A 13,085-nucleotide genomic window follows, 5' to 3' on the forward strand; every position below is an offset into this window, starting at 1 on the left:
GACTCACCACTTCCTTCACCCACAGCTGTTGCACAAGCCAATCTGTATCTTTTGTTCCTCAGCAGAGTACTTGATGGCCGGCATACAAGAACTGCATTTATGTATTTAAGAACTGAAAAACACAAGCGCTTGTGAAAAAGCAGGCACTTGTTACAGATGTAGTAAACCAAAAAGTTACACTTGGTAGTGTAAGGTGTGGGAAAATACAGGGCAGAGCATTTCAACAGCTGAACAAGGTGGAAAAGCTGTTTGTCCATGTGGTTTATGCCTGTAAACTTCCTTGCATACCTGCCTGATATTTAAAGTTGGGTTGGTGAAACATCAGGGTGAAGGTACAGTTTTTAAGTCTATTCCCTTGAAAGCTTAGTTAGTGAGTCAGGAGTCATTCCCACAATCCAGATGTATAAGAATTACTAGTTTTTCTCAGAATCCTGTAAAAAATATCTGCAAGATATCTTTATAATTTTAGTAAAAAAACCCCCAGATTGTAACTATTAATAAATAGTTATTTGCCATTAAAACAAAGAGTACTGGTTTAAAATACTTTTTAAATTACTTATGGTGCATTTTTGAAACGCTGCCAAGCAACAAAATAACAAGGTGTACACTTTCTCTGCTCAGAATTTACCTATCAGGAATTTCCATTTTCTCAATGTGGTAAGTTATTGGGTATTTGTCTATACTGTATGACTGATTCAATTGTTTCCTGAATAACTAATGAAACAGTTTAAAACACAACTGCCATCTATCAGACAAGCCCCTCAATGTTCTGTTACTTTCTCTGATTAACACCAAAGATTTTGCTGGTGAAAATATTAGAAAAACAAATGTAACTTCTGGGTCAAATATTCGCATCAGCTAAACATCTTCTGTTTTAAAATGCTGTTTTAATAATCACTTCTGCTGGTTAAAATTCCAGCAGGAGGGGATGACAACCTGCAATCACAGTCAACATGACTAATTTTTTGTCATCGTTTTAAGTAGCAACTCTTCATTAGCTCTACGCTCTATTATGGAATTGAATGAGCTTTCAAGAGACTAATGTAACAGCTGAAAACCAAAACTTTCATATTACCTGAACCAATCTGCACATTCAGCAAATAGTTTTACCTAAGAGGATTTATTGTGAATGTTTCAGGCTTTTCACAGTTTTAGAGGTGACAGCTTGACTTCAAAATTGGCTTGTATTTTATTAAAAGTGGGTTAAGTCTTAAAAAGGAGAGAAATACAGCATTAAATCTAGGTCAAGTAATATGCTTCTGTTGAGTATTTTCCCTTCTTCAGAAAGGGAATGAAAAGTAAACTGCTTGCACAACTCCAGCCCAGGTGAGCTTCCTTGCCATCTGCCAATATCCACTGTTTACTTCAGAAATGACACTCACCCTGAAGTGGGTTGTGATTTTATTCCCTATAATCAACTTCTAAGTTGACCTAGTTGCTCTAGTTTCATTTATATACTTCTGGTTTATATTTGCTTGTTTGCAGCAAATTCTTTTAATCCTTTTCACTTCATTTTAGACCTAAACTGATCGTCCATTCTGTATAAATTTTAAAACTAACTCCTTCATAATCAGTGTATTCAAGCATGCTGTATATAGGCTGGTTATACACAGCCTAACAAACTGATGCATGGCTACCATGAGGAGCAGAGGATGTAACATTTGTAAGCACTCCTTATGGATACCCAATTAAATTTTTAAGGGGGTTGTCTTCACTTAATTTGATTTCATTTTCCCAAGAGTCAGCGAAATTTGTTATGAACAAGCTATTGAGCCTTATGAAATGTTTTTACAGAAGTAGTCAAATCTGACTGCCTGGTGATAAGTCATCATTATTAATCATAGTTAGCAGCAAGATGGAAATTGCGAACACTTTAAAATTAGTAATCATTTATTTTTTTGAAGCAGCAGCATTGAAGCAAGACAAGTAAATGAGTCTGAAGAGCCTTCAAAATGTGTACCTTAGTTACAAAGATGCTGCTTCTGCTAAATGAAGATGTGGCATATTCGCTGTTCTAACACTGTGAGCTGCAATTTAGGAGCATTACTAGAGTTTGGAATTGAATAAAAACTAAGGAAAAAAGTCAAACATACTAAATGGTATTCAATATTAACTGCAAATCTAGTATCTATGTTAATATGATGTAAAGAAATGATTGTATCATTGCTGAATCATCAGAAAAGAGTGTACCTGTTATGATTTGCAGCTAAGAGCTATGATTGTGCTTAGGAATTTGGCCTTCACTCCAAATACCTTGGGAGAACATGTCTGAACACCTGAGCTTCCCTCCTGCAAATCCTCCAAGGCTAAGAACATGGGATCATAGAATGGCCTGGGTTGGAAGGGACCTTAAAACAACCTAGCTGTAGCCCCTCTGCCATGGGTTGACATCTTCCACTAGACCAGGGTGCTCAGAGTCCCATCTGAAATAGTCTCAGTAATTTAGGGAAAATACACTAGAAAAAGCTGATGAGTTATTTGTGTATGCAAAGATCCTGAGAAGAAAGAAGTAGACATGAATAGCCTGCATGGTGTGTTCTTCTCTGGAGTCCTGGAACCCGTCTGTAGTGAAGGCACAGTGGGCAGAACACCCCCTGCCAATCTGCCAGCTATGCTGCAAGCAGTCACTTCCCTGGCAAGGAGCAGGGTTCTCTCCAGCAGCCCAGCCCACAGTGCCTGCTGGGGCAGGCACTCCACACTCCCTGTGGGATACAGCTATGGCTGAGGTCTCCAGCAAGAGCCTGATCCTGGCACTTGCTCACAAATGATGCAAAATCCTCCACCACTTCTCTGCAGGGAGGGTGGGAGGCCATGGCCTCACTGCTGGCAAGGCAAAGAGCACTGCAAGAACTATTGAATGGAAATAATTTATAGCTTGGATAATTTTAGTTTCTAAAGCTGAAAAAGATTTAACAGCTTGCAAAGAGATCACATGAGTTATTAACACTTCAGTTAAATCTTCATTGATACACCAAAGTTGTGTTTTGAAGATGGAAGCAGCAGAATTAGTCCTTTCATTTAATAATTATCAGAAGCAGAGCTTGTCTTCACCTTCATCATTGCCTTTTAGAAAAAGTAAACTGGTACCATTTTTAAGAATTCAATTTTTCCATAGGAAAAAAAATACCCCAATTTAAATTACTTTTGTCTTGAAAATCAAAGCCTAGAGAACAAGAGAATCCAAGATCCTTTCTCACGAGCTTTCCAGAAACTGTATTTTAGTGCTTTGGTGTTAGGCTAATTGCTGTATTTGGTTTCTGTTCTTTCCCTAAAGACCGAAGTTAAAAATCTCACCATCAGATTCAAAAAGGGCTATAGTTTGCTGCATTCCTAATCCATACTATTCCAGGGAAAATGCTATGTATATGGGTTTAATATCTAATGGTAGTATGTAAGAGTTTTTCTGCTGTTTCAAGCTGAAATTTCTCCACTTTCAGTACTAGATTGTTGCTGGCTGCAGATGGGCACTTGTTTGGCATTGTGCTCATTGACAATGGGTGTCATACAAACAGTTATGATAATAATTGTATTCAATTATAGTCCAAGCCTCAGAGTAGAATCTTCCAAGATCTCAAGCCAAACACCTAGTAACAAATTTAACTTGTTCCCAAATGCATATGAAAATGAACACTTGCAGTTATTCAGAGACATGACTCAGGAAGTTAATCACAACTTACTGTGCTGTTATTAGCTGGAAGTATGTCCATCATTCTTGACAGGGTCTCTGCCACCACCATGCATTAACATTAACCGCAGTTAACTCTCCACCACATGAGGTAACGGGGCTGGAGTTGCTCTGAGAATGATGCAAGCAGGCAGGTCTGTCTCAGCCACGATGACAGACCTGACCTGTCAGATGCTGCACGGGGAGCTGGGTGGTCACTCAGCAGAGAGCAGCCTTTAGGCCAAGGCTGCACAACAGCCAGGAGGATCTGCCTCCCTCCAAAACTTGAGGGAGCGCCCTCGGCACCACACAAGGGGTTCTGCGGAACGGTGGAAGGACAGTGCTGATTCCTGCCAGGATGTGTTTCTGTGTGCCAGGCAGTCATGCCAGGTGGGGTCAAAGCTAGCAAGGGCGACCAGATCTGCACAGACTTTACACTAAGCTAAAAGCTTAGGCTGGCTGTAGATGAACTGCACAACAAATCCAAACTTAGTGAAAAGCTGCCAGGTTCTGGTAAGTGTGGTTCACAGCTGAATGGGACCATCAGCACACCGAGTCTCCTCCCTTGCAAGTACCAAATGTAACCAGATAAACCTATTAATTACGAGATGATGATGGTGGATGATCGAGGAAGTAACATACACATAACATACAAACAAATAGTAGCAATTATTCTGGCAATCCTCCCTATGACAAGGTAAAATGCAGGAAACAATGAGCTGAGTTCTCACACAACTTCTGGTAGATGCTGACATCAGGGGACAGGAGAGGTTTTGCATTCAGAACTGTGACGGCCCCAACTGTCTCTGACATGTATGAGCCTTCCTCTGCAAATAGAGGGAAGGTTTCAAAAAAGATCACTCCCTAAAAGATCAGTAAAAGAAGGCTCGTATTTTTAAAAGCATCTGGTAATCTGCTAAGATTGTCAAAAGCTTGTAGGTGTCTTTAAACAGCTAATGCCTTCTAGAAAAAAAAAACTGATTCACTAGCTGAATCATCCTGTAGTGAGGTAAAGTTAATTTCAACTTTGAAGGTGGAAGATCAGTACTTAAAAAGTCTGAAAATGGAAATCAGCATTTTCTTCCCACTTCAAGGTACAAAAACCAAAGGCACACAGAAAGGAGCTGCTTTACCCCGCCGGTAACTAATAAATAAATAAAAGTAAGCCCATGTTTGTAAATAATTGTTTTAACTGTGACCATTTAGGCTTAAATGTTCTAGTAACAATTCTGAAGTATCCTCATGACATGGCTTTCATGAAAAAACAAAGAATTGAGATACTGTACATGGTAATTTTTTAAGTAGTCCAGGTATGGCCACAGATTAACTACTTAATGTAGTAATTAATGACTGAGTAATTAATTACTCACCTACTTGTGGTGAGTTTCTCTGTGTTATGATAGCTAGAAGTGAAATAGAAGTAGCTCAAGAAACTCGTTTTTTGGTAACAAAAATTAAGAAAACTTGGTGATAGAAAACTCACATCTTCAGACAGAAATACACACTGATGTTTTCTAACAATTCAAATACAATTTAAGTGTTAAAATCGAAGTTTCTTCTTCTCTGAGACAATTCAAATGGGAATTATCTTTTTCTCATGAAGGAATATTTCTGTTCACAGTCTAACTGCTTTCCTAAATCCCACTGTTTGTAAGGTTGAACACAGAGTCTAAAAACAGCAATAGAAAGGGAGAAAGTTACAGATCTACAGTATTAAGGGAAGCAGCTTCTGATACTGAATTCTGTTAACAGACACTTCGCATTAATATACATTAGTAAGCTCCTGCAGACCTCTGACTTTATGACAAAACTTTGTGAACCAAAAACATGGTTAATGGTACCAAAAAATGGTACTACACCTAGGGCAGCATAGGCCATGTTAGGAATCAAGGAAATGATAATACCCTTAATTAGCCCTTTATTATTAAAAAAAAAAAAACAAAAGAGCATAGATCAAGAGCAACAGCAGAAAATTTTTTTTAATTTTTGTCACAAGTAATTTTCACCTTTCATTAGATTCATCCATACAAGACAGAAGCCTAGAGTTCTTTTGATACTTTTGAAATAAAAATTTGACATACAAAATCCTTTTTCTGCTTATTTAGAAGCCTTGTAAAAATTCTTGTAGCTGGGCAACTATTTCTGTATCCACAGTTTCCATAAGGGCGTGAAAACCTTGTTCTCCCAGTAATTCCTGCTGTGCCTTTAACTTTTCATAGATGAATTGCTGCAGTGACACAGTGTGTACTGGGTCCTTCAGTGCAAGCTGTGGAAAACATGTAAAAAAAACATATATATAAAAGAATGCAATAAAAATGCTCCATGACTTACGCATTTGTATTACAACCTCGCCTCAAGAAAGAAATCTGCTTTTATTTTCTTTGTACTTACTTGAGAAACAAGAGGACAACACTTGTGCAAAACAAAGATCAAATTAATTAGTATCAAGGCAAATATCAATTTAAAACTGTTTGAAATAGTGTCAAATAATGAGTCTTACACTTTGCTCTAAGGTTTCATGCTTCTACAAGATAACACAATTTCAAAGCTGCTTTTTACTGCTGAATGAGATTCCTGTAACTGCTAAAAATCAGATCAGATCTTACCAAGGACTTTAGTGATGGCATGCACTATGGTCAGTTTAATTTTATTAGTAAGGAAACAAAACATCAAAAAAGTGAAACTTGTTTAACTATACAACAAACAAAATAAACTGTCCATATGTATAAAGAATTGACACACTTCAGTACTGATACCTATAAACCTCATAAATCCAGCTGGATTATGCAATTTTCTTTTGGGCAGAGAAGGACAGGGTATTTGTCACTATCTTCCAACATTAACTGCCTTTAAATGAAAGCAAAAATAGGTAAAAGAAGAGGCTGCATTGACAGCATTGGCTGCTAATTTCAGTGTCATCAGACACATGGGCAGGCTCAGGGCATTGACAGTTTGTGACAAAAGCCACATTTGTCCCTCAGTCCACCAGGCTGGACAGGAGGGGACAGGAGATGGGAAAGCCTGGTGCTCGCTGCATTATGAAGTAGGATATTGAATTAATGCAGACCTGTGATCTGCACTGTGATTCAGTGTCAAACCCAAACAACACTGCTGTTTATGCTGTAAGGTCAGGAAACTATTTTGCTATTTCAAGGCAAGATTTGATCATTTTATTACCTATTACTCCCATTACACTCTATAGAACTGGGAAGTAATTGCAGTAACAGTTTGGTACTCTGTAGGAGATTAGTTTTTTTTTTCAATAACTGTAATTTGAATCTCTAGAATAGACTTTTCTAACTAAATTTCTAAATCACAACTACTGTAATCAGTATTTGCTGAAGTTAGTGACATTCTTTTCCTGTCTTGCCAAGAAAAGAATCTACCAGTTTCTGAATGATTTGCATTTGTTCATCTAAAACTGTAATTTGGGACATATAATGCATTTATAGTTAGTTTCTGTAAGTTCATTGCTGTGAATAAAATTATTCTAGGGAATTCTGCACAGAAAAACAGGTATTTAAATATAAGTGTACTCATCCTTGTGACCCTGACCAAAGCCACTCAATCATACCCTCCAAAACTGGGACAAGGGAGAAAAAATATAATGAAAGGTTTATAGGCTGAGATAAGAACAGGGAGAGATCACTCACCAGTTTCTCACGTAAGCAAAATAGATTTGACTTAGAGAAATTATTTTACCACAAATCAGATCAGGGTAGGATAAAGAGAAATGAAACAATCTTAAAGCACCTTCCTCCCACCTCTTCCTTCCCTCCTTAGGCTCAACTTTAACCCTAAATTCTCCACCTCCTCTGGAGCACCTTGAGGAACAGGGGAATGGGGATTGCAGTCAGTTTATCAAATGTTGTCTGTGGTGCTCTTTCCTCCTCACACTCCTGCTCCATCATGGGGCCCCACCCACAGGAGACAGTACCCCCTGCATCCATGGGCTGCAGTCCTTCACTAACTCTTCCAGTGTTGATCCTTTTTTTCCCATAGGGTGCAATCCTTCAGGAACAGGCTGTTCCAGCATGGGCTCCTCTCTCCATATGGCTGGCCACAGGTCCTGACAGGAGCCTGTGTGGGCTTCCCGAAGGAAGGTCCCAAAGAGGAGAAGGGAAGGACCCTCAAGGGGTCAGATTCGTTCGGGCATCCACCTGCTCCAACATGGGCTGCAGGTGGATCTCTGCTCCACCACTGACCTCCAGGGGCTGCAGGGCCACAGCTGCCTCACCATGGTCTGCACCAGGGGCTGCAGGGGAACCTCAGCTCCAGTGCCTGGAGCACCTCCTGCCCCTCCTTCTGCACTGACTATGGTGTCTCCAGATTTGTTGTTCTCACATATCTCACTGCTCCCTGGCTGCCTCACCATTCAAAGCAGTAGCACTTGAAGCCAGTGACAGACTTCTGTAGTATGTTTAAAGCTTGCTGCTAGAAGCATCATCTACCATCTGTAAGTCAAATATGACTTAATACACTAACTTATTTTCATTCAGATAGTCACACCAGAAATATTTCAAGTAAATGAAAATTTCCTGCAACGAGAAGAAATTGATTTTCTTTTGCTCTACTTTTTTGGAACTTGTATTCAGAACTAATAAAACAAGTAACAGAGTTTGATATAATGAGTTTGTCAACAATATTTGACAGACAGCTGCAGTCTTCACTAAGCAAATATAATCATAAGTTTGAAAGAACAGTAAGCATAGCTGGCAAAGGACTGTATGTTCTGTAAGGACTATATATTAAGTCTGAGTTTCTGGGTGTGTGGCCGTAGGTGCTTTACTGAAATGCACCTGATTCTGATAAAGCAAAACAAACCTATTTTCCAGTTCAAAAAAACACACTAATAAATTTCAACAGCTTCTCAGTCAAAACAGCTACAGACAGTAAACAAAAATTTGGATAGTAACTGTAATAATATTATTGAAATGTCCTTTACGCTGCTTGGTGAAAACCTGGATTGGACCAGTTTTTAAATCTTAATTGATCTTGAAACTGGATACAGGTGCCCACCCTGGGGCTGGACTGAAGAAGCTAATAAATCATTTCACTGGCTGTAAACACTGGCTTGAGGCAAACAGTTCAGAGGTTTTGCTGATTCCCTTTAGGTTGTTCTGGATTTTCTTATCCCATTATATATTTATTCCCCCTTTTACTTTACCAGTGGCATCTGCTACTACAGTTTTCCAAGTTTCATGTGAGTGTGTGCACTGGTGCCCCTAGAGAGAGGAAGGAATTTCCATCACAAGTAGGTAGGAATGGGCCCAGGTAATGTTTTGTTCTAAATCCAGTTTCTAAAATAAAATGTTATCTGTGCTTTAGAAGCCATGATTAACAATTCTGATTATTATCTGACACTTCTGCTACCAGTGACCTACCCAAATGACCTGTACAAATTTGAAATAAATAGCCAAGTGTCGTGTCTCAATTTCTGCACCATCTGCAAAGCTATATATCAAGCTATTTCAGCTGTGATTCAGGATGAATTTCTAGCTAACATTGATAACAACTACAGTTCACTTGCTTTCATAGCTGCAGGAAATAACATTAAAAAGAGAAAGAATACAGTGTATACTAAAGTTAGCTGAAAAAATGACAGCGTAGAAGAAGGCTTAAGTCAGAAATATATCAGGACAAATTAACTAAATACAAGAATGAGACGACTAAAATAGCTGTTCTTACAAAGAAGGCTTGGAAGGAGAAAAATAAAGGATTTCCATAATGCTTAGGAATCTAGAAAACACAGCAACCATGGAAATAGTTAAATTTAGATTATGAGATTCAAAATGAAAATTAAGCTTTGACATTCATGTATGATAATTTATTCTCTGTAAACTTTCCAAGAAAACAAAAACTGAAAACATGTTTAAGTTTAATGTTAAAGAGCAGATGAGGAACAAATCTCAAGCAATTCCTTAGAAAAAAAATGAAAGTGATATGAAAAAGAAGATGTGTATAAGGGAAGATACACGTAAGGAAAGTAAACCAAGACCTTTAATGTGGTGTTATTAGTCTGGTAAAGTTCCTCCTTATCAAAGCACATTTATCTTTATTCAAATGACCATTGATGCCATATTGCATGTGACCCCAGAACAGTTCCCTCACTGTAACTGTGCTCATCAGCAAAATATTGTTGCTGCATCATTTAATGATACAGGATAATTCAGTGTGCCTTGCTGCTTTTCATTTTGCCTGACATATCCACACTGAAGGTAGTCCTTTAAAAATCCAGCAAGTCTAAATTCCTCAACATATATCCTAACCATTTAAGTTAACCTGCAACAGAAAAATTAAGATCTGACACAAAGCTATTAAAATTTAACAAGACAGTAATGTAGTCTGAGTATGCTCAAAACTAAAAAGATAAAAGCATTGTAGATTTAAATTTACTTTGCTTTTTAAATCTAATTAACAAACAAAACATGTCTCTCTCCCTATGATCTACAGACATATCAATCCCTATTGATAACACTATATACATATATATCTACACTGAGAGATTATACAAAACCACCAAGAATAAATGCTCTCACTCTGCTAAAAACAGCTAGAATTTAAGCCCACAAGCAAGAAGGAAGTTTAACAGTCTATAGATGTTTTTAATAATAACAATTATAGAACTGTGTAAGGACCACAGAAGATTATATTTCCATATTTTGTTTAAATCTGAAATTGCAAGACACTAGGAATTTCTCTTAAGGCATTTCTAATAGCAGAAGAATATGTAAAGGTTTTTGTATTTTTTAAGAAGACATATATTATATTGCTTTTCTAAATATATTCTGATATATTTATTAGTATTTAAATGAAAAGTTACACAGGTATACACTGGCTTCTTTGTAAGAGTTCTTTATACTAGGAAAAAATTCTGTGCAGGCACATTAATTCTTTTATATATAAGAAATTTAGCCTGCTATGACATTTCAATAAAGTTTAGTTCTCTGCTTTTTTCAATAGACTCCTTCTATATTGTGTTAATATCGTAATGTCCAGATTTTGTGAACAGATGATGTTTATTTTGATAACAGCTACCAAGATGCAAAAGGCAGGCAGAAGCGTAAGAGCTGTGGCTGCAAGGTTTGGCATTAAATTTTTTTTTCATTCAAAACTTGAATTTTCCAGGAACAATAGATCATCCAAATCTAAAAAGAATTTTGTGTGGCAGAAGTGAAACAGTTCTATGACTGAATAACAGATCTAAAACTTACCATTTTTTTCCTTTTGTCTTGTTCTGTGGGAGGTTCCTCATCTTCTGTAGCCTTGGGCTCTTCAAAATGAGACATTAACATGCAACTAAAAATGGGAATAAGAACAGTTTTAACATACACTATCATTAAAAATTATTTTAAAGCACTTTTGAAAACACAGAACAGATATTGGAGTTTGCTGAATGTCAGGCAATCTAATCACAAATAATTATTTTTCTGAAAACAGTGAATCTAAAGAAGCCTGAATGCATGTTCTCTGTTACCTCTACCCATATAACCATCTCAGTTATCCCCATATTTTGTGAGTTAAAATGCATTTGTGCACATAGAAAATGGACTATATGGCTTTTAAAAAAAAAAACATAGAAAATCCTACTCTTCCTTACAAAAATTTTCCACTCTTTTCAAGAAAGTGCTATACAAGCACTCTATGTTAAGTCAGTGGCACATACACAAAGATTGCAAAGATATCTCATAGCATTCATGTTTTTCATGAGATTTCTTACAAAAGGACCTGGAAACTAGTAAGGCCAGTGCCATTGGTTCTACAATAAAATCTGCAAGACATTGAACAAAGGTTTTAAACTCCTTTTTTTTTTCTTTGTGAAGCCCTCAACCAGCAGGTACCCATACGTTCAAATAACAGCCAGGTTTTAATTTTTACTTTTGAAGTAAGTATAAAACCATAAAAAATGAAGAAAAAACACTAGTTTAAAAGTCAGAGGCTTTTCTGTCTGCTGAAATGGATTGAATGGACTTCATAAAGACATTGATGAAAGCTATCCTATAGAAAACATGTCTTTCATTCACTTTTCAGTCTCTACACTGAAACAATAGACAAATATTTCACCATTTTATCAAATCTTTACCTGGAATTTCTCCCTTAAAAACCAAAGCAATTTAAAAAACATGCAGTGATGATAACTTGCCACCATGTATCAGATATGACTTAAGACATGAAGGACACATTATTTACATATTACAAAGCACCAAGACAGATGCAGATTACTGCTCATTTTTAGTCCTGTACTACTGTGCATTTTTAATTGCTGCATTCCACTAGATGTGAAATACTCCATCAACTAAAATGAATAACCCATTTTAATGTTATCAAAACAAAAAAAGTCTTGATTTTATGTGTTTTTATATGATTTTATATGAAAATGTTCAGATTTCTTCTGTTTATATGTTTAGTTTTCTATTAACATGAGTATAGAGCTGTGTGAAAGACTTGATAAACAGCACAACAAGCAGGGTCAAATACTAACAGAAAGGGATTTATTTATTTTTAATAAAGGGATTAGTTATTTCAAAATAACTATAAATAACTATTTTATATTTATAGTTACTATAAAATAACTATATATAACTATATAATAAGCTAATTGCTTATCTCCTCCGCTGAAAAATGGCTGCTTGCATCTCAGTTTATTTAAGGAAAAGGAGACAAAAATGTCAATTGTCAAAACATAAGATTGAATTAACTTTTTCAGACCTTCATAAATTTTAGGTACCACAAAATTCCAAACATGAGGAGAGCAGAGAATAAAAGAAGTGATGGTGATAAAACTGGGAAAAATCTGAGGATTGGTGAAACAAGTCTAGAGCAATGGAATGCTTTCCTCTTTCCAGAAAATGAGAGGTTTTCTTTTCTAATTATCACTACAATGTGAAATATGAACTCTAGGAAATCTGTCCGTAATCCCTTTGTATTGCAAGACAGTGTAAACATTTCCATAACCTGATTAAAATCCAATATAAATCTAAAAAATGACAAACTACTTCCAAAATCTCACTGCTCTAACTATAACAGTTTCTTTAAAATTCCAGTTTAAATGTATTCATTTAAAGTGGTTAAGCCACTTAAGCCATTGCCATTGTTTATCCTTTACAATTGTCCCTGTACATGTTTACCCTTTCTTCATCCTTCAGTGGCTTAAGTTCTATAGTGTTTCAGCTTTGATTTTCCTGTGTAAAACATACACAATTTTATTTCCTGCACTAAAATAATTATCCAATATGCTAATCAATGGACTACACATTATCTTTCTTCTGAACCAGTTTGGGCTTAAGCCATTCTTCTTCAGTCTGGAGAGCTAAAACAATGCACATGATTTCAGATCACTGCTCTCCGTTCCAGATGATGTCAAAATATATAATGCAAATGTCAGAATCTTTCAAACAGCTCTTTCAGAACCTGTCAACAT

At 36.6% G+C, this 13,085-nt stretch overlaps 1 protein-coding gene across 6 annotated transcripts in view; it reads right to left on the reverse strand.

Annotated features, from left to right (window-relative positions):
* Window positions 1-5,617: 5,617 nt before the first annotated feature.
* IPO11 (importin 11) overlaps window positions 5,618-13,085 on the reverse strand; it is an 81,357-nt gene continuing 73,889 nt past the window's right edge. For all 6 annotated transcript variants that reach the window (XM_086867091.1, XM_086867093.1, XM_086867095.1 and 3 more), the window contains 2 exons: window positions 10,879-10,963; window positions 5,618-5,930 (listed from right to left, as the gene is read on the reverse strand). In XM_086867091.1, the coding sequence (XP_086723217.1) occupies window positions 5,766-5,930; window positions 10,879-10,963 (250 nt within the window). In that variant the 3' untranslated portion in view covers window positions 5,618-5,765. The remainder of the gene's footprint in view (window positions 5,931-10,878; window positions 10,964-13,085) is intronic.

Source organism: Cyanistes caeruleus, chromosome Z (assembly GCF_971803275.1).
Source record: "Cyanistes caeruleus chromosome Z, bCyaCae1.hap1.1, whole genome shotgun sequence".
NCBI lineage: Eukaryota > Metazoa > Chordata > Aves > Passeriformes > Paridae > Cyanistes > Cyanistes caeruleus.